General features: G+C 38.5%; 1 protein-coding gene across 5 annotated transcripts in view; it reads left to right on the top strand.

The window, feature by feature from the left end:
* The window catches only part of pard3b (par-3 family cell polarity regulator beta), a 673,678-nt gene that overhangs the window by 285,970 nt on the left and 360,883 nt on the right, over positions 1–26,825 (top strand). For 4 of the 5 annotated variants that reach the window (XM_031893388.1, XM_002936393.5, XM_012970974.3 and 1 more), the window contains one exon: positions 7,818–7,862. The exons of the other annotated variant lie outside the window; for it this stretch is intronic. In XM_031893388.1, the coding sequence (XP_031749248.1) occupies positions 7,818–7,862 (45 nt within the window). The remainder of the gene's footprint in view (positions 1–7,817; positions 7,863–26,825) is intronic. 5 annotated transcript variants of the gene reach the window in all.

Here is a 26,825-nt window from a genome sequence, read left to right as displayed (position 1 = left end):
TCACATACAGTCAGGGTAGGGTAGGCAAAGTATGGCACACACAGGCAGCATATGGCAGTCAGAGTATGGCACACACAGGCAGCATAGGGCAGGCAGAGTATGGAACACACACAGGCAGAATAGGGTTTTTGCTGCGCTACCACCATTGGTATGGTTTTAAAAGCTCTTGTGTGTTGGACAGCTCCGCTCTACATTGTTCTGAAAGTTCATTTAAAAGTGAACTACTCCTTTAAGGCTGGTTGAGCAATTAAAGTTTCCACTGTTGTGACTGGAAAGTGGCAGTCATGGGTCATTCGAGGTGGATTGCCAGCCTGTGGATAAGCGCAGGCTGACAATCCGCCCTTAAGCTTAAAAAAATCTTCTAGTTGTGCCTGCCCTTGGAAGCACTGAATCCGCCCCGGTGCAGGTACACGCAGCTGATATCTCTCAGTGGAGTAAATCTTAAAACCATGATTACATTTTCTTGTATATTTCTATAAATATTTGTTATAGTATATGAACATATTCTATTTTTTATTTTTGCATCTTTGTATTAATAAATAGACCGTAGAAGCCTTGCTGCTTGTTGTGCTGAGCCAAAAGTCAATTTTATTCTTAGACACCAGTGGCCAAATTATTGTGACAAATAGGAGTATGATTGATTGGATTATTCAAGCAGTAGCTTCGGGAGTGCCCTTATTTTAGTTAGCATGAAGTGGTTTAAAAGCGTTTATTGTTCTCTAAATCCATACTTTTCCTTTAAAACATCCCTTTAATCAATATAGGCAGTTGCCCTCAGGGTTTTACCGAGGTAGGAACCATGCATCAAGCTGTGCTGCTTACACTGAGACCTGTGTATTATAATCTGAGGATTCATTTACAGAGGTATTCAAACAATTCCTTTAGAAATCCAACTTTGAAAGAATCTTTTATTCAGTGCTGACCATTGTCCCCTGTATTGATTGAAATGATTGCACTTTTTCATATGACTTGATTTTGGTATTTTTTTTAATCTATTGGCTTCAATTTATCACTGTGCATATTATCAGTAGTTATCACTGTCTCTTTTTTCTGTAAAATCTTTCTAATCTGTTCTTGTGTATTGTGTTCTGTTCCACAGTCGATCATTATTATCTCAGAAATCCTTTACCCCATGCAACAAATTGTACACTTATAATAAAAGGCCTGGCTGTTCAAATGGGATAGGGAAAAAGAAAAAAAAACACATCATACAGCATGACATGTTTTATTCTTTCTTTTTTTATGTACATTAAAGCTAAGTTATAGGATAAGCTCTGCATATATGCTCATTCTTTCACATAGAGCGGGCATTCGAGCTATCTAATGAACAAACTTGTATATACCATTGCTGTAATTACCACCTATCCCCAACCTCTTATATTTATTGCCATAAGAGCTTATTTATGTAGGGCAGTTGGTATTTATTATGTACTTGCACCTACTGTATTGATGTGTCATTTGTACCTCCGCGCTCACAGGTGCAAACTGTGTTTGGCACATACCAAGTCCTGGATTCCCACTGACTTTGTGCGCCATCAAACTTCTATGTTAGTCTCTCAGATCCAAACTTTTTGCCTGTAACAGGTGTAATGGTGCATTGTGAGCAAAAGAAAATGGCTACGTCCACCCCCCACCCATTTTATTTGCATCATGCACAATTTGCCAATGATTCCTGTAGTTTCACTTATACCCTGTAATCAGCCCTGACTGGCTCAAGATGCTATGTCTGTTAGGGTAAAGACACACAGAGATACTTAGTAGCAGTTACTTGTCACAGCTACTAAACGCCTGAGAATTGCTTCTGCTAAAACCTACATAGAGACAATTATCAGTAAATGATCAGCATTGTCTATTTTAGTATCCATGACAAGTGGGTGCAACTAGTAGTTCCATGTGTCTTCACCCTTACAAAGTTTTTCTACCGGTTACTGTTTTAACTGGTTATCATCAGAATATAATCATAGGAGGGTTTATATTTTTATTGTTTACATCATATACAGTTTAAGGTCATAGTTAATACAATCATACGATCATGTAACCATACAACCACTCCTGTATGCTAATAGCCATAAAAGTAACCATAAACTAATAGTAAATCAGATTTTGGCCAGGGCTCTATCTGCACAGATAGGACTCATTTATGCCCACTACCCACTACAGAGAAAAAGGAAATCAGTTTTAAAATTCTGAATTATTTGATTAAAATGGAGTCTATGGGAGACGGGCTTTCTGTAATTCTGAGCTTTCTGGATAACGGGTTTGCGGATAAGGGATCCCATACCTGTACAACATTAATAATCAGCAGCTGAAATTGAATAAAAAATGAACTTATTCATGAACTGCATATTATATTCTTTAAGGGCCGTGGCAGACGGGAAGATTAGTCGCCTGCGCCAAATGTCGCTGGCGACTAATCACCCGTCTGCCACGGCCCTAAAAGTGTTGCTCACACAAACTCATACTCCAAAAGAAAATCTAGGTGGCATGGGCAGTGGTAGGACCCTATGCTTGTAACATAGTAACATAGAGATACTTTCTTTAAACTTTAGCTTGGGATTTCCTTTTTACAGCTGTATGATCAGGGCATAAGAGCAGAGATTCTTAAGGAATTATAATTTGTAGAGACCACTTAATTGTTGTGTGTCCCAGGCTCATTAGCCTCTTTAATGCAAAAAAAGCAAATGCAATGCAAAAAATGTAATGAGGCCTGTCCACAGCATATTCAGAATTAAATGTGCAAAAAGTGACATTTTGGGAATGCTCAATGTGCTTAGTATTCCAGCTTCCTGCAGACAGATTGGAGCCAGGTTAGCAGCTGTCCTGTCATATGGAATGGCTTGCTTTGCCATGAAATTGTTAGGTGTTTCCTGTCACACTTTAATACTTCCTTTGTTTGAAATACTAACTTACAGGAAACAGGCAAACCTCATCAGAATCCATTTATTGTTACTTTATACAGTCAACAGTAGAATTTTTACTCCTATTATGGACATTTGTACTTCATTTAGTTGTTATTCTGTGATTTCTGTGAAATTGCAACACGTTTTGGAAGCACAAAGCCAATAAATTAGTCATCCACAATAGCTTCTTTCATTCAAAGTAAAAGCTATTGAAAGTCTGTCGTTTGCATCATGAGACTTCTCAGCTGATGTAGTGAAATAAATGCTGTTGTGGTTCAGATCCACAATAAAACCTGTATTGGTAGCAAAACTGTACTTGGCTCAGTCAACATGTGGTCATGACCTGGTCAATTCTACTACAGCTAACACCTAAAAATATGTCTCCAGTTTTAGGGCTTTTCCACATAAAAAACATTTTGGCTAAGATAAATATTACATAAGGAGCTATAGTGCTGTTTTTGTCCATGTTAAGCAGAATTACCGACTACATATTTTTACACTAATAGCTAAATGATTTGTGATCTGCTTTGGGAAAGTCCCAACCTAATGACTTAGTTTGGGAGTGTCATTAGTACTTTATGAGGTCTCTTTATTCCTTGCATGCCAAAAATACAATTATACCTAGAGTATAATTTATCTTATATCCGTTGCAATGCACAGAAAATTGTTAATAAGAGCAACATGGACTTCTCATTTCAGAGAGTGGAGCTACTAACACACTAATTACTCCAGAGACCATCTATTCTGTTATAGGATTAGCAGGTATCAGTAGGCTTTGTTTGCATAAAAGGCAATTCTTTGCCTAGAACTGCTAGGGTAAGGCTCCACGGTTGGCTCCATTGCTCTCAGCCTTGTGTTTTTGCGAAAAGCAGGCAGTTTCAGGCTGACATCCGCTCTATTGCGTGTGCCTGCAAGCAAGTGGATGCTGTGCAGATCAATGGAGCAGTGTAAAGGAGCAGATCTGCTTCTCTCAGGCTGAAGATTTGTATTGCAGGTTTAACATCGAGTGACAAATCTCACATGATGCCATCACTTTTAGGAAGGGTGCAGGAAGACAAAGGGCAGTCCTGAATATCTAGGGCAAAAATAAAAATCAAACTGTTGCACTTGTTGCCATACTGACCATGTTTTTGTGGTCATCTAATCCTGTTTTGAGGTCATATGAATGGAATGTGTGTTATTTGCCCATGTAACTTGCTAAATTGCACTTTCCAAAAGATCAGTGTGTTCAAGAAAAAACAATTTATCACCAATTGATTGCTGAGAACACCACATTAATGCCGCTTGAAATAATGAGCCATCCAGTTTGGTTAGGGATTGGTTTTAGGAATTTTATCTTAAAGAGATACTGACACCAGAAAGTAAATCTTTTTTTTTACATCTATCATAACATTGTCTTTGCAAGAACTTTATAATTTTGCCATAAAAATATATTGCCTGATGCGTTTACATTACCTGTCTGATCCCCTGTGTTCCTCTATGAGGGGGCGGCCATATTTGTCTGTTAGCATTAGAAGCTATAACTGACAGGTTGGGAAGGAACAGTCAGGTTGGCAAAACAGTCAGGTTTAGGAACTTCAAGTAACAATTACTTACAAAACCAAACCTGTCAGCGAAAAACCGTCAACACCACCTATAGGTAACTTTTTATGTTTTATATTTTGAAAAGTAGTTTTTTTTGTGTCAGTATCACTTTAAATAAAATGACAAGCCTGATTTGGGAACATTGTGCATGTATTTAATGTTCTATTTGCTATGAGTGCAGACTGTCAAGTTTGGGGTAATTTTCTATGGAAAATAGGCACTTGTGAGGGGACATGATTACTGTAGGCTACCGTTGACTGTGAACATTACAGATATTTTACTCCATTTAAAATGTTATTCTCAAACCAAAAAAAAATTTTTTAGCTGTAAAATTGATTTGTAGGCAACTGCTTTCCAATAAGTTATTGCTTCTCCTACTCAATGTAAGTATCTCTATATTACTTCAGCTGGTTACTGGTGAACTTTAGAGAGGACATAGCACGCAGTAAAAGACATTTCCTTAATATCATATTGTACCAGCTAAATGCTTTGCTTATGTTGCGTAGTATCTATGTGCACAACAAGATTACAGTTCAAATTAGCTTTGTCACTACATTTGGTAAACTGAAAAACATTTAATGTGATTTTAAGGGATATACAGCAATGCTGCATACAACTGACATTGTTTTCTCTTTGTAAACAGAGCTTGCAGGGTCAGTCCTCCAATGTGCCTGTATAATATGGAAAATACATCTAAATTTGAGTATGTGAGCCAATGTTCACTGGTGGTGATGTATGGCTGTGCCTTGCTTGACTTGTTGTCACGCTTCGCAATGGCTCAGAGCCACACCAAATACAGGAAAATACTCAGCTGTTTCACAAAATACATTTACAAAGATTCTGCAGCAATTTATATTAAAATTATAAAAGATCCAAGTAAAACGTGCTGTAGTTCCCTGCAAATGGTAGAGTGAGAAAGCACAAAAGGCTTTTTTTTCCACATTAAAGAGATATCAGACTTTCCAAATCCTATGTTATTATTTAATTAGAAACTCTATTGAAGTGTAGCAGTGAAGGAACCTTAAATGTGAACCTAGTAAAAACCAGTTTAGCAGTAAATGCAGCAATATTTATTGTACTAAATGCAAATGGATCAGTAACACTAAAATATAGCACTAGCTGATCTTATGTGATTATCTGATTATCCTAATCAGGTGTCACTATACACTACTGATCTGCATGACTATGAGGAACCGGCTTATTTTAAGCAAATCATATCAACATATATTTATATATAAGTCCAAGGTGACTTCTTATATGCTCATATTTTACAACAGGGGTGGATGATTTTTTGTAGTACACAAGTTTCAGTAAATCATGTGACAAATTGCATCATTAAGCAACAAATATAACTCATGACATCACTAAGCACCGTTTATAAGGGTATAAATTTACAGGGTATTCATGGCTCTTATAGATTATATAGTGAATATTGTAAAATGTAGGGATTATAAAAGTCACTGAGGAGTTCCATAACCATGGCCATGGAACACAGAGGTAACTTCTGCTGTCCTCATATTTTACAACAAGGGGGTACAATATTTATTATAATACACAAGTTTGTGAGATAATAACTGATGACATAAGTATGAGTGTATAAGCTGTATAAGGATACTCATTTTCATGAGTCTTGTGTATTTTGTGTGTGTATTATGTATATTGTGTGACCTGAACAGTGGTTTTTCTAAGGCCTGTTTAAATCTCAACTGTCTGTTTGGTTTTAAGCCTTGCAAAATCCGAAACAATAATCTGGCCAATAAATGAAAACATTTAAATATTAACATACTTGCTGTGATTTTTTTCTATCAACATATCTTAGCTATCATCAAGCACATTATTACAGTGGAACGCCCATTTTAATTTTTCAGGGGACCAGGAAAAAATGGTGCAAAATCCGGGAAAATGTAAAATCAGGGAAGTTTAATATGTATATTAGTGGGACCACAAAAAATGGTGTAAAATGCAGGAAAACTTACAATCAGGGGATGTAAATCGAGGTTTCACTGTATTACAAGAAGAAAAAGCAAATCATTCAAAAATGAGGAATTGCTTTTCTAAATTAGCATTGCTGTATTTCAGAGCTTCTGTATAACCGTTTTTTTTTTATTATAGATCCCATACCTTTAATTAAATAGTTGGACTTACTCCTCAGGCAGAATATAGATAGCCATAGGGTTACCACCCCTGTGGTTTTGAATCAGATGTCCTAGTTTTTCAAAGGGCTGTCTGGTTAAAAACTTTCTGTCCAGTTAAAAACATTGAAATAACTAAACAGAAATCCAGCAGATTGGGTCTAAGTGATGCAATAATCCTGCCCTGACATCATAACCCCTCTGAGCATTACTGCCCCACCTCCGAAAGCATCTGCCCCACCCCCTTCATGCAGAAGAACATGTGTACTTAGACCTTTTTGATAAAGCTTACTTAGGTTTTACCTTTTCCTTCTCCTGTAATGATTGGAGCCCAAAACTGCACTGCATACTCAAGACCTTACCAAAGACCTATAAAGAGGCAAAATTATGTTTTCATCCCTAGAGTCAATCACTTTTTCTATGCAAGACAGCACTTTATTTGCTTTAGTAGCCACAGAATGACTTTGCCTAGAATGAGACAACTTGTTATCTGCAAAAATCCCCATACCACTGGAAAATGGCCAAAAAAGCACTCCATTAACTCCAGATATGCCAGTAATATCAGTAGGTAGATTGAAAGCCTTACCTACACCTGCCCAAGCAGAATATCAATATTTTTTTTTATTGTACTCTGATGCTCCTTGTCTCTCTCTCTCTCTCTACCTTAAATACATGTGAAACAATCCAAGAGGACCACGTGTTCCTCCATGGAACATGCAGCTATCTTGGATTTTTGCACCAAAAAACTAGGGAGTAAAATGTGGGGGTAGAGGGCAGCATGGGGGGTAGACTTAAAAAGGAGGGGAAAAAATACATAGTGACACAGTTGGCCTCCAGAGCATTGGACCCTGGGAACATTTGCACATTTAGTAAAGCAGTCCTGCTGGGCAGGGGGTCACAAACTATTGCTGCCATAAAATGCTAGGAGGACACACATTACATTCACAGCAATATACCTATTGGCCTGTTCTAGGTGTTTATTATGTAGCAAAAGGAAGTGGCTGTTGGTCAATAATGGATTTAGTTTGGCAGTTTTAATATACAAATAATGTCCCATACATATTCATTATTGCTCAATGGGCATTACATATATATGAAAGCCTGGATACCTGCAGATGATTTTTGTGTATCTAGTGCCCTTATGTTTTTTTATGCTGATTAAGAGATTTTTAATTAATTAATCTTTGCTTTACTATTTTAGTGGCGGATGAGAGCAACATTGGTTCACTAAGGGAACACCAGTCAGGTATGGAATTTCTACTCTACTTGTTTGCCACCTCCAGCTGGATCAGGTTTAGAGGGTTTGGTGACAGAAGGGCCAGCTCATTAATGCTCATAGTGTCTCCAGTGGTAAAGGTACCAGTTACCCTGTGCAGGGAGTTGACAGGGGCCATTTAGCATAAAACAGATGTCTATTCCCTAATGTATATAGATTTACTTAGAAGCTCAAGGTCTAGGAGCAGCATAGTTTAGTGACCTTTCTGTGTGATGAGTGAGAATGTTCATGTAGTCTGTGTTCATTTTTTTTTGGTCACGAGTGCCTCCCTGTTTGCATGTCATGGAATTGGTGTAAGGAAAATGTAAAAAGTAAGAGTAACTTGTTATTTGTGCCCCCATATGTAATAAAATGTACTTAGTTTGCCCAGGAGCAGTAACCCATAGCAACCAATAAGATGTTTGCTTTTAAACAGGTTTCCAGTAAATGTTGCATGCTGATTGGTTTCTATGGGTTAATGCTTCTGGGCAAACATAATGCCTTTTATTAAATAACCCCATTAGAAATATCAGAATATGTTTCAAGATAATATTATAAATATATTATTATATTGTTTGAGGTCATTTGTGCATATTTTGTTCATCGAATTAAGAAAGCAATGAATTACAGGTATGGCACCTCTTATCCAGAATGCTCAGGATCTGGGGGTTGTCAGATAAGTGGTCTTTCTGTAATTTGGGTCTCTCTACCTTAAGTCTACTAAAAAATAATTTAAACATAAATTAGATTCACTAGGAATGTTTTGCCTCCAATAAGGATTCATTTTATTTTAGCTGGGTTGAAGTACAAGGTACTGTTTAATAATTATAGAGAAAAAATAAATATTTTTAGAAATTTAAATTATTTTATTCAAATGTGTCTATGGGAGATGGACTTCCCATGATTTGGGACTTTTTGGATAAAGTGTTTCCTAATAACAGATGATCCCATACCTGCAGTAAAATCTCTGTAACTTTTTAGACTGCCTAGCCTGCAATCTCTAGGCTCTATAATCACAGCCTAGCAGGTACCGGTGTGATGAACAGACAAAAACAGAAAAAAGTGTTTAAAAATAGTATAAGAAGCCCAGAGACACTTAAAGGTGAATGTTTGCAAAGTGTGTTCATCCAGCTATGCTCATATGCATTTATGAAAATAAGACGGTTTCATAGCCAGCACTGCACATAGGGCTAATGAGCAATAACAGCTCCATCATGCTGCACAATTCTGTACTTTCTCTGTTTGTGCCATTTTTCTTTGAAGTGAAGCCACATAGCCTACTAGGGCTTCTCTAATGTATGTTGCTCCAATTAGCTGGAAGCAGTGCAGTGTTGGGGGAGATGTGCAAGGTGACCAGGATGAGAAGTAATTTTATCATCATGTAGCCACTCTCCACAAATTGTCCACATCTTGCAATACATACTATCAACACCAAATGCTTTCCCAAAGGCAATAATGTACAACGTATATCACTGGTTGGAAAACAAACATGTCGCTTAGTTTTCCCAAAGTCACCCTCAGTTTCCTCACTAGGCAACTTTAGGTGACTTTAGAGAATGTCATCAACAAAATGAGTTACCGCAAACAACTAATCTACACGTGTCATATAACCCTTCTCAATAAAGCCTACGCTGAATAATATAAGCAATATATGCCTTGCCTTAGCCTCATGGAGTACAGTGTAAGGAACAAATGCACAGTCTCTTGATAACTTACAGTTTCCTATTTCACATATTTGGGTCTGACCAAATCCTGTTCATGGGGAATGTAGAATTATTTATTAAAGCTTTTAAGGTTCCATGAATTTAGAAGATAGAAAATTTCATTTACAAATGACACTAGAAGATAGCTAACACATGTCATTCTTATTACATTCTGTACGCTATTTTGGATGTTTATCCTGACCATTGTACTGCTGCAAATGCAAAACTTTTCAATGCAGTGCCCTTGTGTTTCCTTCTTATTGTACTATCACATTTAGATAATGTAACAATAAAAATTAAAAATAGTTTTGTAACTATATGTACATATATACTGTATATAGCATAGAGACAGGGATACCACTTCTTCAGGAAAAAAACACAAGTTTATTTGGGGCAAATTCTTCCCAACACAAACATCACAGTTCATCACACATGTTCATGATTTGTCCTTTCTTTGGGGCACTCACCTTCCAGGGTAACTCTTACACTCTGGAACCTTTTCCCGGGGCTTCTCACCATCCCCAATGACTTTCACACATCCACAGTGACTCTCACACTCATGAACACTCGAGCTACTCACTCAGCCCTGCTGACTCTCCCCTCCTGGGATCTCAGCACACCAGCCTCTGGCACACTTTGGCTTCTCACTAAGCCTTGCTGACTCTCCTCAGCTTTCATACACCTGGTCACACACTGCCTCTGCTACTTGCAGTGGCAGGCATCACCCCCAGCTCCTCTGGGAGTTCCTCACACAGGCAGGTAACCTTCCTGCCTTGTGCCCTGCTCTAAGAGACCTTCTGCTCTTGGTTATAGCTCCCTCTGCTCCTTGCAGTAGCAGACAGCACCCTCAGCCCCTCCGGGAGTTCCTAACACAGGCAGGCAGCCTTCCTGCTCTGTGCCCTGCGTTGAGAGTCAACCCTTTCTGAGCATCAACCTCTTGCTGTATAATCCCACAGCTTTTTTATTTGCTGCTTCACCTGCAGCCTACCTAGAGCTGGCCAACTGAAAACATTAACTGGAGTTCAGAATGGAAGGTCTATCCTACTCTCCCACCATTCACTTTAGGGAGCTATTAATCCGGCTTTTCCTAAGCCAGTAGAATGAAAACAGCATTACCTGCTGCAAAACCATGCATTTTCCCTGATGCTACTTGTATAAGAATTTCCCCACCAAAGAGTTGGCTAGTGTTAGCAATATTATTCATATAGTAAAAGGGACTCATTCACACACACCAGAGATACATTGTTGGTTTAAATGGCACATGGCCTCATTTTCTGGCTTGCGGAGAAGAATTAGAAGGTTTGGGAATCGACCCATGTACTGCAATCTTTTGAAACTTCACTGCTTATCAAAGTATTTAGCTAATCGTTCCTCCAAGTAGACTGATATTCTTCTTACTTTTGCAACCTAGGAACATATTACTAAGGCTGAGATAAGTGTAATCAGTGCAATTCATAGCTTCATTCTCAAATCTTATTATTGTGTGTTAATTAAAATACAGTTGCATCTTCCTACGTCCTCGATACATATCCTATTTTTGTCAGCTTTTATTTCCTCTCTCAACAAGGATTAGAACCCAAAGATATATTTATTATTCTGATTTGTTGCGTTTTTATATCTGCAACTGCGGATCTGTTTCTAGTACATTAAAAATGAACAGACTGCTCAAAATATATAAAAGACCTCATAAATTACATAATAAAAGAATACAATTTTAATAACAAAATGCAGTACACTTAATAAATGCACTATTCTTTTTCTTCTGCACTTCAGAAATTGCATTAAGTTCTTTAATACACGCTTTGAGAATAGCTAGATTTCTTCCGCACTAATTATTATTCTATCTTCACCATGGGATAATTCATTTTAGTCTGAGAGTTGCACCGGCAGTTACTTTATGTAGGGATAATTAACTTAGTCATCCCTGGGAAAAAAGATGTATATTTGCTTTTAAAGGAAAAGGGTAACCAAAATGTTTCAATTAAATTCCTAGGGGGGATGCAAATATGCAGCTATGCCAAAACGTTGGTGTATTGTGCGCACCAATAGTTACGATTTTTAGAGACTAGGACATTGAAAACAAAATAAAAGCCTGACAAAGGATTAGTCTTTAAAATAGGTAGGGTTACCAGAAGATCCCTTATTAAATGGGTAGTTCACCTTTAAATTAACTTTTAGTATGGTTTTAATGACCGGTTCTTAGCAACTATTCAATTTTTCTTCATTTTTTATTTTGTATAGATATTGAATTATTTGCCTACTTCTACTGGTTCTTTACAGCAGTGGGTCTCAACCTTCCTAATGCCGTGACCCTTTATTACAGTTCCTCATGTTGTGGTGACCCCCAACCATAAAATTATTCCTAAGACCATCGAAAATATGTGCTTTTTGAGGGTCTTAGGTTCCTTTGTCCCCCAAAGGGGTCCCGACCCACAGGTTGAGAACCGCTGCTTTACAGGTTTCAATTGGGGTCACCAAAAAAAAAACTATTGCTCTATGAGGCAACAATGTTATTTTTATTATTGCTTTCATATTCTCTATTTATATTCTCTCATAGTCGCTCATTAAGACCAGTACCTGGATACTAGGATAATTTAGACCATAACAACCTGAAGAGTTGCTGCAACAAAAGCTAAATAAAATGAATACCAATTGCAAATTGTCTCAAACTATCACTCTCTATAACCATACTGAAACAACCCCTTTAATTGGATTCTTGTTAAGTATTTCTGCATGACAAATCAGTAATTATTTCAGCTACATTTAATATTATTGCATTGGGGTCAGAACAGTCTATTGCACCATCTACCCCTATTGCCAATTAGCAAATCAGTATGTAAATTCTAATATAAACTCATCACATCAGCAATTTAACTGGGAAACCTGTATGGTGGAAATATACAACACAGGACTATACAACACAGGACTGGTGGACATCTAATTTGTATTTAAATTGATGCATTTGATGACTCGGTCTCTGCATTTTTAGGCCAGGTTATATGTGAAACCTCCTAGGCCAGCCGTTAGAGCTACATGTGTATATGTGCTTGAATAGCCTTTAACCCAGTACATAGCAATATTGGCTTTTACATGGCAATTTGTTGGGGACAGAACAGTAACGTTCTTTGTTAGTTATAAAAATATATTCATAGTTGTACAAACATAATAATATATAATATATATAATACTCAAACATTGATCTTGAATACTCATCATGTATACTCATCATTTATGTTAGTAACTGCTACAAAAGCTTTACAGCATTTGGAAATAATATACCTGTGCTTGATAATTAATGACTGCTATTTAATAAATGTATGATATTACACCCACATTTTCTTTCATACTGTATTACAGTGATTCACATATATGTTTAGCAGGTATGGCCTGGAAATGCCATTTAAACAACAGAGGCTTTTAGCAGGATTGTGGAATTTCTGAATCTAGTCTAGAAAGCTGATGCACACACCTCTGGAACCCACCCATTTAGCAGAAATGGGGGTATCTATCTCCACCCTCTGGGAGGGTGTACCCTAAAGGTTGCCATACACTGCCAATACTATGTCCAATTTGGCCCCTGATCATTGGACTGACTTTTTGATATCTGCCTGAATAACAAGATCAGGCAGGTCCATTGGCGGGCTCATGCAGAAGCCATTAAGGTACCTACTTGGTCTAGAGGGACCAAGTCAGCAGCTTTTATGGTCTGTGTATGGCCACCTTTTATAAGTCAACTGCCAACTACAGCCACAACTACAGCTACAACTCATGGTGGCTTATTGCATTCTTATATTTTTCTCATATGTAGTGGTCTTTTGCATTTACAGGAGTCCTGTAGGGGAGAGAGTACATGTTGTCCAAAAAAGCATAGATTACCCATTGTAATGTTTACAATTCATTAGATATTTATAGTATATGCATCGGGGATTGACGACTTGCAGCCCCTCAGCTTTGATTGAACTCCGCATCTAAATTATTGTCCTATGTTGGGCACTATATTCCAACAATATTTAAAGGTTTGGAGGCTGGACATTCTTTTTTGTCATTCCTGTATTTAAACATAGGCACCCAAGGGCCTGTACCAGCTTTAGGGAGGCGGCCTTTGGGTGTCTATATAGCAGATTAAATTTTTCAAAAGAAAAAATAAAAACTCTCCCCAGATATACAAAGGAAGTGGCCTGCAGTGGAGCTGGGGGGTGGGTTAAGGGACAACAGACTTGCGGACGGTGGACGTCACTCGTTGTGTGCACCTGTCACATGATGTCATTTCTGCACAGGGGGGGACATTAAGTTCAGGTTCCTAGGGTGGCACCAGACCTGAATACAGCACTGATCATGCCCCCTGATCTGAAACAGCAACCCTACTAACCTAAGACTGCACAGTTGTGAATATTCAGTGTAGAAAAATAATTCTAACTGTGGCAAGATAAAGGATTTTACTCTTTCACTGTTTAAGCAGCTACATGGCTAGCAATCTGAATACTTTATGCCATGTTTATTTGACTGCACTAAAAACAGTACCATCAAGTTCAAAGGAAGCTCTTTGATTACAGCAACAGGCATTTCTTACTGCTGCCCTCGTTCTTACCATTCGCATGCATACAGAAAGAATTTCAACAGGACCCAGCTGTTGTGGCGTGCTAGAATACCACTCTAGTGAGCTTTTAGTTCAGTCCTATAAAAAGTAGATATGTCACCAATCAGACCTCTTTCCAGCTGTCAGTAGACATCAACACCTAGGCCAGATATCAACATGTTTAAAGGAAGAGCTCTTGCATGCATTGCTGAGAAGTGAAAGCTGAAGAACTTGATGAAAACCCAAAAAAAAAAATAGTTGATCTGTCAAACAGTCTATTATGAATATCAAAATTATTTGTTACCCAATGAGTTCAGAATTGATACACACAATCAGTGGAGCAGTCTGCTCCCTAGAAATCCTGGGAGACCGCTGAATAGGCCTCATTTAGGTGAACCCTTGCCACCATTGGTATTTACAAATGCTTCTTTGGGGTCATGGAACTTTCTATGGCAAGACTCCTAAAACTCCTACACTATGAGACCAGAGATAAGAAGGTAAAGACAAGGATGAAGCAAAATGGTAGGTATTTGTTTTTTTACAAGCCTGTAGTCCTACTTAAAAGTAGCAAGGATACTATCTCTTGACCACCTTTGGGCATATGGGCAGTAAATTATCCCTATTAGTGATGGGCGTATCTGTCCCGTTTTGCGTCGCCGAAAAATTTGCGAATGTTTTGTCGTGCGGCTATTCTTTTGTCATGCGGCTATTCTTTTGTCGTGCGGCTATTCTTTTGTCGTGCGGCTATTCTTTTGACGCGGAGGAAAATTTTTAGACGCGCTGCAAATTTTTCCACAGCAAATTTTTTCATCCGTTTCGCGAAACAATCCGCCAATGGCGAAACGCGGAAATTCGCCGTGAATCCAAGCCTGGCGAAACATTTTGCCCATCACTAATCCTTATTCAATTCTTGGCTCCAAAACAATAATAAAAACAGGTACAGAAAGGTCACGAAACAAAATGATACACCATGAGTATGTATATGAAGCATAAATAAATTGTACCGTAGCAATATTTCTTTTACATATTTCTTTTATTTTACATATTTTTCAATTAAATTATCCATGAAATTTGTTTACAGCTTAGACCTGGCAAAATCCTTTTGTTTCCTAGGAGAGGATAAAGAACTTCTTTAGGCAAAATGTTAGAAAATCTTGTCAAGGTGTTTACCATCTGTCCATAGTTTTGTCACAGTTGTTGAAATGCTATTAAAATAAAGTACCATTTTACTATTTTTATGACATTTCCACTTCAACATTGATGTATATTTTTCCTCCAGATTTAAGCAGGCAATCTCTAGTTTGCCAGAGGGTGTGTTAGAGCAGAAAAATACCACCTTTGACATTTTATAAATGCAGGCCAAAGTGAAGTTTTAATAGGAAAAACACTTATGAGTCTCTTGCTACACATAATGAAGAGGTGCGCCCCTTAAAAACTATATTTTACTTTGCAACAGTAATGTGATAAACACACTTGGTTATCCTTTTAGTCCCCCATCCCTCCCATGTAAAATTATGGACTATGATCATTTTAGAGTACTTACCGACACATTTCCATTCAGTGGAATGAGTAGCTGCTCTCATACATATACCATAACACCTGAAAACTGTATAAGCAAAAAAACATGCACATCCACACTTGTCTGCAGCATGGAGCATCCCATTCATTCACAATTGTTTTTGTGATCTTTTAAGTATAAGTTTATATGAAAAACCCAACACAAAACTGTATATTGAATCTAGGAGTTATAGTTATACAGTTATAGTGTCCTTAGTTTAGTGCCTACAAACGTTACATTTGGAAAAAGAATCTCACATCGAAAGAGATATTGATACTTTTCTATTTTTGTGAAAGTTTCAATATCAAAAGTTTGTTCCACATCAGGGGTCTCAAACTCTCGGCCCGCGGGCCATTTGCGGCCCTCGGTACAATATTTTGTGGCCCGCACCAACGCCTTCTCAAAAGCAATGAATGGATCGCGATTTTTATTGCGATTCAAGGGATAATGCAAGGCACGGCGGGCGGGAGCTGCTGATTGCGGAAATGACGTTATGCCATCATAACAGTTATTATGGGAAGACGTTCTGTGTGCACAATTAGCTGCTAAGGAGCTAATTGTGCACACAGAACGTCTTCCCATAATAACTGTTATGATGGCATAACGTCATTTCCGCAATCAGCAGCCGCCATGCCTTGCATTATCCCTTGAAAGCCAATTTTTTGTGAAATCCCTTATGCGGCCCAGCCTCATCCTGACTTTGCCTCCTGCTGGCCCCCAGGTAAATTGAGTTTGAGCCCCCTGTTCTACATTTAACTTTGATCTACATCTTTTCAGCTGTTCAGCCAGGAGCTGAGCTGAGTGTGCACCTCTGATATCAACACTATTCGTATGCAGGCCTGGGGTTAATTCCATGTTTTCCTAATGCCCTCACGCTATGCTTTTCTATAACAAGCTGAAGCAACCTTCACCATTGGAGTACATCCACATTAGGGCAGGACTCATTTTTGTATGAAAATTGTTGCCACCAAAGCTTAACACGTGAAAGGTCCATTTTAGAGCTTGTGAATTAAAAATCTATTTACATAAAATGTTTATTTAATCCAAGATCTTGCTCATTTTACCCCTTTTTTCAAAAATTTTTGTAACACCACTCTATTCTTTAAACCTGTAGCTTCAGTCACTGGTTGCTTTGTTTTAAAATTGTTTAGTCTCATTGCCTGAGAGACACATTACAGCTTTAGGTGCACTCATCTGTGTTATTAATAATAATTTAATAATGTAGCTTTCTCTTATAGACTTGTATGCAATTTATTTAAAGAAAATCTATAGTTGTACCCATAAGCAAGACCTGAAGCACCTACTATTACAATATCAGTGTTATGATAGATGGCGTTATGGTATAGAACTATATTGACATAATTAACTTGAGCCATTAGTACGAAGAGGTGCATTCAGTACATCAATATTGCACAAACACTGGAAAACGCTATTATGAACATAGGCATTACATTTGCTCTTTTGCCAGATTCACCTGTTGGACGAAAATTCTTTGTCTACTAAGCTCCTCTTTCCATATTTAGCTCCTTCGATCTTGTAACAGAGTCTGAAGTTTCTCAGCTTCTCTGTTCCTGTCCAACTATTACTTGTTCACTGGATCCTATGCCCTCATCACTACTAAAACAGTGTGCTCCTGCCCTTACTCTTATATTCAATTTCTCTCTGACTTCTGGTACTTTTCTCTCTCTATTAAAAAAACCTGTGTCAAACCCATTCTGAAAAAAGCTACGCTGGACCCATCCTGTCCATCTAACTATCGTCAGGTCTCTCTTCTAATCTATAAAGGCTGGAGTGGGCAGATCTCTAACAATATAGCCGGAACTCTACTAACTCCTTTACCTCCTTGTTAGCAGTCAGTAGCCAATCAGTGACTTGAGGGGGGCTATATGGGACAACCATTCAGTTAGTTTGCATTTTAATCTGACCTGCCTGCTCACAAACTAACTGAACCCTAAAGTCACTGACTAATTAAAAGCTAAGAGAGCTGAAAGCAGGGAGTAGAGTTCTGGCAGTGTTTATTTTGCAGCAGCCATGTCAGCTGTTAAGAAATCTCCTGACTTGATTTTATTTAAACCCAAGAACAGGGTATACTGTAAACTGCGAGTTTTAAAGTTGATATTTTATTGTTATCTTTAGTTTTACCAAACTCTGCAGTCTGATCATATTCACCCATTTTAACTTTGTCAAGATTTGTATTCTTTTAAAGAGGGCATTTATGGGGCCACCTTAATGTTAGGGGCCTCTTTGGCTCTAAAATCAAAAGCATGCTGATTTCTGATGCTATGATACTACAATATGAAAATTCAGTTTAGAGCTGCTGTGGAAGTGAAGATTCACAAAAATGTAGATAGATTAGAAAGCTTAAATTGTCCTGGAGGAAAAAAATAGTTTTCCTAGGTAAACATTGCCCCCAGGAAATACCCTTAAAAAACGACAACAGAATATTGTAAATTGCTGGCAGGAAAAAAATGAAAACTTTAGGTGCCAAATAACTTATGCCAATTTATTTGAAAACACGCAATTAATGTGACTGTAACAGGTTAAACTTCCTTCTTAGGCACATTAGGCTTTTTGAGCTTCTACCCATCCAATACTGGAAAATGGTTTTTCCTTTGTTGTAATTTGACTTATTCTTCTTAAGTAATAACATTTACTATTGGAATTGACAAGGCTGTGTCCCTTGAATATACAAAATGTTGGCATTCTTATATAGCATGATGTCCTAGGGCATCACCAGCTGTTCCTGGGGGATGTAGATCACTGAATATGTCTGGAAACAAGGGGAAATAATAAGCGTTTCAGTGCTTCTGTACAAAGATATCACACAGCAAAGGGGGAATGGATCTCATTAAAAACAGGCAGTTATTTGAACTGGTCTAGCCAAACAAAATATACAGTTTCCATAAAGTAGCTTAAAACAATGAAAGTATAAATGATATATATATATATAGTAACATAGTAACATAGTAAGTTGGGTTGAAAAAAGACATACGTCCATCAAGTTCAACCTCCCTTCTTCTAAATGAAGTGGGTGCCCTTGTGTCCGTTTGAAGGACCTACTGGTAAATAAAACATTAGAGAGGTTATTATATGATCCCTTTATATATTTATACATAGTTATCATGTCACCTCTTAAGCGCCTCTTCTCCAGTGTAAACAGACCCAACTTGGCCAGTCTTTCTTCATAACTGAGACTTTCCATACCCTTTACCAGCTTAGTTGCCCTTCTCTGGACCCTCTCTAACTCAATAATGTCCCGTTTGAGCACTGGAGACCAAAACTGAACAGCATATTCTAGATGGGGCCTTACCAGCGCTCTGTAAAGGGGAAGAATAACCCCCTCCTCCCGTGAATCTATACCCCTTTTAATACAGCTCAAAACCTTGTTTGCCCTTGCAGCTGCTGCCTGGCGTTGCTTGCTACAGCCAAGTTTATTATCTACAAGGACTCCAAGGTCCTTCTCCATTATGGATTTGCCTAGTGCAGTCCCATTAAGGGTATACGGGGCTTGCATATTTTTACATCCCAGGTGCATGACCTTACATTTATCCACATTAAATCTCATCTGCCACTTAGCTGCCCAGATTGCCTGTTGGTCAAGATCCTGCTGCAGGGATGTCACATCCTGGATAGAATTGACTGGTCTGCAGAGTTTTGTGTCATCTGCAAACACTGATACATTACTCATAATACCCTCCCCTAAGTCATTTATGAACAAATTAAACAAAAGTGGACCCAGTACAGACCCCTGAGGGACCCCACTGAGAACCTTACTCCAAGTAGAGAATGTACCATTAACAACCACCCTCTGTACCCGATCCTGTAGCCAGTTTTCTATCCATGTGCAAACGACTTCACTAAGACCAATAGACCTTAGCTTAGAAAGCAGTCGTTTGTGGGGAACGGTATCAAATGCTTTGGCAAAATCCAAATAGATTATATCTACTGCATCCCCACTGTCCAGCTTCTTACTTACCACATCATAAAAAGCAATTAAATTGGTCTGACATGACCTGTCCTTCATAAAGCCATGCTGATTACTGCTCATAATGGCATTCTCCAGTACATAATTTTGAATGTGATCCCTTAACAAGCCTTCAAATAACTTGCCCACCACGGATGTCAAACTTACAGGCCTATAATTGCCAGGCTGAGATCTTACTCCCTTTTTAAATATGGGAATGACATTCGCCTTCTTCCAATCCCTAGGTACCATACCTGATGAAAGAGAGTCTGAGAATATCAGAAACAAGGGCCACTGCAATTCTGTCCCTAGCTCTCTCAGTACCTGAGGGTGTATTCCATCTGGCCCAGGTGCCTTGTTTACATTTATCGTGTGTAACCCTTTAACCCTTTTACTGCCAGCCATTTTGGTCAAAGCGGAACTTGTATTGCCAGACAGTTTTTGAACATTTTGCACTGTTTCACTTTAGGGGCCTTTCCTCGGGGGGACTTTTAGTTTACCAAGGAAAACAATATATCGTTTTTTTCAGAACAACCTAAGCTTTCAAAATATGGTAGAATTTTTGTGTAATTCCAATTCTGTAACAAGATATAGGCTTCTAAATGTCTAAAAATGCAAAAAAAAATCAAATTTTCCATAATATAATCACACATACTAGAAACAAAAATTATTTTATGCACGAATATACAACTGATTTGGAAAGTCCCATGTCTCCTGAACGTGCCAATACCAAATATATATAGTTTTATGGAGATTTCTCACTTGTATAGGTCAAAAACTCCCAGCAGTACACTACCAAATTCCAAAGCACTGCTCCAAAAAAACTGCATACTTTGGATTTCAAGGCCACAATTCCACTAACAGAAGGTTTATCCCAGAAAATTGTACATTTTTGGAAAGAACAGATTCTGGGGAATACAGAATAGGCACAACTGTCTGTCTACTCCAAACTATCAAGTCGCAATGCTTTCCTAAAGTTATTGGTTTTTATCAAAATTTGTGATTTTTTTTAAAAATCGCTTCAAAGCTTCCAGTCTATAGTATCTTATCTCCTACAGGTCATAAAGTAACCAAATAAAACACCCTAAATATGAATGCCTGGGGTCCACTGAACAGTTTGATGCCCAATATGTATAGGTTTACCTAAGTATGTGGCATGTAGGGGCCCCAATGTGAACATACCCCATATGAACTGTCATTTCTGTCATTTCAGCTTCTGCAAAATCAACACATTTACATCATTATATGTGGGATAAAGCTAGTAAAAAGTATGCTCACCCCAGAAAGTCATATATTTTTGGAAAGTACACATTCCCCCGAATCTAAAATGGGTACCCATGTCTTTCTACTCCAAAGTACCAAGCCGCACAGCTTTTCTAAAGTTAGCAATTTTGATGACATTTCCAAAAATCCCCTCAAAGCTTCCACTTTGAAGCATCTTATCTCCCACATAGCATTAGGTACCAAGATAAAACACCCTGAATTTGAACGCCAGGGGTCCACTGAACAGTTTGATGCCCAATATGTATAGGTTTACCTAAGTATGTGGCATGTAGGGGCCCCAATGTGAACATACCCCCATATGAACTGTCATTTCTGTCATTTCAGCTCCTGCAAAATCAACACATTTACATTATTATATGTGGGATAAAGCTACAAAAAAGTACGCTCACCCCAGAAAGTCATATATTTTTGGAAAGTACACATTCCCCCGAATCTAAAATGGGTACCCATGTCTTTCTACTCCAAAGTACCAAGCCGCACAGCTTTTCTAAAGTTAGCAATTTTGATGACATTTCCAAAAATCCCCTCAAAGCTTCCACTTTGCAGCATCTTATCTCCCACGTAGCATTAGGTACCAAGATAAAACACCCTGAATTTGAACACCAGGGGTCCACTGAACAGTTTGATGCCCAATATGTATAGGTTTACCTAAGTATGTGGCATGTAGGGGCCCCAATGGGAACATACCCCCATATGATCTACATTCACCCCAGAAAGCCATATATTTTTGGAAAATACACATCCCCCCGAATCTATAATGGGTAAATATTTCTTATTGCTACAAAGTACCAAGCTGTAAAGCTTTCCTAAGTTTGCAGATTTATATGACATTTCGAAAATCGCATAAAAATGTTGCAATTTGCCGCATTTATCTCTCACAATTTCTTGATAAAGATCAGATAAAGACAAATCACCCCAAAAAGGAACACCAGAGGTCTACTGAACAGTTTGATGCCCAATATGCATAGATATACCAAAGTCTGCGGTATGTACTGAACCCAAAATGAAAATAGCGCATAAGGATTTCTCGCCTGCCAGCTCAGCTTTTGCACACAGAGCCCCCTGTCAGTGTATTATGTGCCAAAACTTCCCCTAACCATACAGTGACCCCCACAAAACCATATATTTTTGGAAAGTACACATTCTGACAAATCCAACAAGGGTAAAGAGTCCTTTCTACACCAAAGTACCAATCTGCAGAGCTTTCCTAAAGTTATTGGTTTTTATGAAATTTCAGAAAATCGCCTAAAAATGTTGCAATTTGTCGCATTTATCTCACACAATTTCTTGCGTACAAAGGCAAGTCACCCCAAATAGGAACACCAGAGGCCTACTGAACAGTTTGATGCCCAATATGCATAGATATACCAAAGTCTGCAGTATGTACTGAACCCTAAATGAAAATAGCGCATAAGGATTTCTCGCCTGCCAGCTCAGCTTTTGCACACAGAGCCCCCTGTCAGTGTATTATGTGCCAAAACTTCCCCTAACTATACAGAGACCCCCACAAAACCATATATTTTTGGAAAGTACACATTCTGACAAATCCAACAAGGGTAAAGAGTCCTTTCTACACCAAAGTACCAAGCTGCAAAGCTTTCCTAAAGTTATCGGTTTTTATGACATTTCAGAAAATCGCCTAAAAATGTTGCAATTTGCCGCATTTATCTCACACAATTTCTTGCGTACAAAGGCAAGTCACCCCAAATAGGAACACCAGAGGCCTACTGAACAGTTTGATGCCCAATATGCATAGATATACCAAAGTCTGCGGTATGTACTGAACCCAAAATGAAAATAGCGCATAAGGATTTCTCGCCTGCCAGCTCAGCTTTTGCACACAGAGCCCCCTGTCAGTGTATTATGTGCCAAAACTTCCCCTAACTATACAGATCCCCCACAAAACCATATATTTTTGGAAAGTACACATTCTGACAAATCCAACAAGGGTAAAGAGTCCTTTCTACACCAAAGTACCAATCTGCAGAGCTTTCCTAAATTTATTGGTTTTTATGACATTTCAGAAAATCGCCTAAAAATGTTGCAATTTGTCGCATTTATCTCACACAATTTCTTGCGTACAAAGGCAAGTCACCCCAAATAGGAACACCAGAGGCCTACTGAACAGTTTGATGCCCAATATGCATAGATATACCAAAGTCTGCAGTATGTACTGAACCCTAAATGAAAATAGCGCATAAGGATTTCTCGCCTGCCAGCTCAGCTTTTGCACACAGAGCCCCCTGTCAGTGTATTATGTGCCAAAACTTCCCCTAACTATACAGAGACCCCCACAAAACCATATATTTTTGGAAAGTACACATTCTGACAAATCCAACAAGGGTAAAGAGTCCTTTCTACACCAAAGTACCAAGCCGCAAAGCTTTCCTAAAGTTATCGGTTTTTATGACATTTCAGAAAATCGCCTAAAAATGTTGCAATTTGCCGCATTTATCTCACACAATTTCTTGCGTACAAAGGCAAGTCACCCCAAATAGGAACACCAGAGGCCTACTGAACAGTTTGATGCCCAATATGCATAGATATACCAAAGTCTGCGGTATTTACTGAACCCAAAATGAAAATAGCGCATTAGGATTTCTAGCCTGCCAGCTCAGCTTTTGCACACAGAGCCCCCTGTCAGTGTATTATGTGCAGTAACCCCCCCTAACTATACAGTGACCCCCAGAAAACCATATATTTTTGGAAAGTACACATTCTGATGAATTCAAAATAGGTAAAGTTATTTTTGTACACCAAAGTTACACCTGGCAAAGCTACGCTAAAAACAGATCAGGAACACTTATATAGGGATAAAATGTGATAAAACCACAAAAATTGTGCAAATCAGTGAAACAACAAAATAAGTTACATGACAGTGTAATTAGTGGCCAGAATATCTGATCCAATAGTTACGCTGTCAAAATAAACAGTTTTTAGGTAAAAGAAAATAAAAACAAAGTGGTAAAATGAAAAAAAAAAAAAAAAAAAGCAAAACAAAAAAAAACCAAAGTGTTTGTGTATACATGTGTGTACATGTGTAAAAGTTGTGTGATAGTGTGTAAGTGTGTATATGAGTGTAAATAAGTGTATAAAAGTGTGAAAAATGAAAAAAAAAAAATAAAATACAAAAATGCTAAAATGTGTGCTGTAAGTGTGTGTAAATGTATGTAAGTGTGTATAAATGTATGTAAATGTGTGTATAAGTGTGTAAAAGTGTGTAAATGCAAGAAAAAAAAACTCCTTACCTGTTCCTGAAGACCGATCGCCTCCTTCCTCAGTTGGGCCGGCGCTGGGGGAGAGGGAGGAAGCAGGAAGCAGCAGATGCGATGCGATCGCGTCTGCTGCTTCCTGGAGGGTCCTGCGAGCGATTGGCTCGCAGGACCCTGATGACAGCCCCCCTGGCACATTGCCCAGGGGGGCTGTCATTGTTAGAAGCCCTCTGCAGCGGCGGCACATGCCGCCGCTGCAGAGAGCAGCGCTTAAACGCCAACGACGTATGAGACACGTCGTTGGCGTTTAAGCCCTTTTACTGCCAGCACGTATGCCATACGTGCTTGGCAGTAAAAGAGTTAAGCACCATATCCTGTGCCAACCACTGTGTAGTTGGAGCTGAGGCAACAGTGCAGCTATTGGGTGGGACTTGTCCCACTGGCTCCTCTACTGTATACACAGAAGAAAAGAACTGGTTAAGCACATCTGCCTTTTCTGTATCCGCTGTAACCATATTGTTACTATAACTCAATGGGGCCACACCCTCAACCTGCATCTTTTTACTATTAATATACTTAAAAAACTTTTTGGGGTTAGTCTTGGCCTCGGCCGCGATGCGCTCCTCATTTTCTATCTTTGCCTTCCGGATTGCTGTTTTACAACACTTGTTATAGTGTTTATAATCATTAAACGCATCTACTGTCCCCTCTGACTTATATTTCTTAAAAGCTTTCCTTTTTTTCCCTATTAACTTCTTTACCTCAGAGTTAAGCCACATAGGGTGATTCTTAACACTTCTACTTTTTCTTATTAATGGAATGAATTGAGAACAGTAATGATTTAATATCATTTTAAATGACAACCATTTCTGCTCTGTGTTTTTATCAGAAAACATAATGCCCCAATCTATGCCCTTAAGCGCTGCCCTTAAGGAGCTAAAATTTGCCTTCCTAAAATTCAGTGTCTTTGTTGCCCCCATGTAAATTTGTTTCCTGCACCAAACATCAAATGAAATAACATTATGGTCACTATTACCCAGGGGTTCAACCACTTGCACATTTGCTATACGTTCTGGGTGATTAGAGATCACTAGATCTAGTATAGCATGGTTCCTGGTTGGCTCCTCAACAACCTGTGACATAAAGTTGTCATGCAGCAAGTTTATAAACTTGTTCCCATTTACTGTCCTGGCAGTACTATTGCCCCAGTCAATATCAGGGTAATTAAAATCCCCCATTATTATCACTTGCCCCAAACTAGGTATACTTACCTGTGAAAATTTTGTTTGGAGTGATTTATGTTTGTGACTATTAAAGCCAGGTTTTTTTTCTTGTATTTTAGTTCATTTTTACTTCTTGGGCCTGCTGGATTCAAAATTTACCAAGGTAGCTCTATATATACAGTAATAGACTGTATGGCTGCAAACTGTAAAGTCAAATTAAGTCAAAATGTCCTAATTGTAGAAGCACAATCTGAGCAAATCACCTGTCCACTGAGAAGCCCACTCTATAATGAGCTGCTCCTTATCTGAAAGCTTAACAGGCTTCAGCCATATGTTGTTTATGTATGAGTTTATTATTGGGCTGGTGGTTTGCTTTAAAGGAAAAGAAACACTAAAAATTTTCAAGTAAAAAAGCTATTCTACCCTGCACCAATAACTGCCCTATCCTGCAAACCACTTAGTATTTTAAATGCTTAATAGAAAATACCTGCTAAAACTTGGCTTCCTGTCATTTGAAATAAGGCGATATGGCGAAGGAAGGAGCAGCATCCACTATGCGACGATCGATTGATTGAGCTTAGCCTGACTCCTTCCTATACAGAAAGAAGGCTAGACTCGATCAATCAGTCGTCGCATAGTGGATGCAGCTCCTTCCTTCGCCGTATCGCCATAGTTCAATTGACAGGAAGCCAAGTTTTAGCAGGTATTTTCTATTAAAGCATTTAAAATACTAAATGGTTTGCAGGACAGGGCAATTATTGGTGCAGAATAGAATAGCTTTTTTACTTAAAAAAAATGTAGTGTTACATTTGCTTTAATTGTGCTTGTTCAAGTAGGTTCAAGTAAAATGGGGCATTACCTTTTTTTGCAGACTGCCCTGTTTAGTGCAAGCATTGGCTAATCTTCCCTCATGGGTTCAACATTGTAGCTTAGGGTTTTACGATTAACTATTTGTTCCCCTGGAAATACATTACATATCATCATATGCATTACATTTTCTCTTCTAATAGGGACCGCACTCTGGTTGGGGGAAACATATTGTTTTTAAAGAACAAAATAGGCCTTGCCAACGCTAAGCCACCTGTACCAGGAGGGAGCTCCAGGTGTAGGCGGCCATGTTGTATAGTGTTCATGCGCATAATGAGTGAGTGAATTATGTACATGCATCTGATGAAAGCAAGTCTGCGTCACAAGCATGTGCATAATAAGCAAGTTGCAGCACTGCCTCATTATACACATACTTGTGCCCCAACATGGCCACCCACACTGTGAGCTCCCTCCCACTGCAGGGGGCCAATCCCTGGTGTGGGTTATTAAAAAAAAAAGAAAAAGTGTTTTCCCAAGCAAGAGCACCGGCTCTATTAGCCCACACCTCTGTTGGGAGAAACAATTTCGGAGCTACAGGTGCTTTTAAGAATGAGCTTTTTTTAGGCA

This window comes from Xenopus tropicalis, chromosome 9 (genome assembly GCF_000004195.4).
Source record: "Xenopus tropicalis strain Nigerian chromosome 9, UCB_Xtro_10.0, whole genome shotgun sequence".
Lineage (NCBI taxonomy): Eukaryota > Metazoa > Chordata > Amphibia > Anura > Pipidae > Xenopus > Xenopus tropicalis.
The sequence above is the reverse complement of the archived record's forward strand: the minus strand, read 5'-3'. Positions and strand labels throughout refer to the sequence as shown.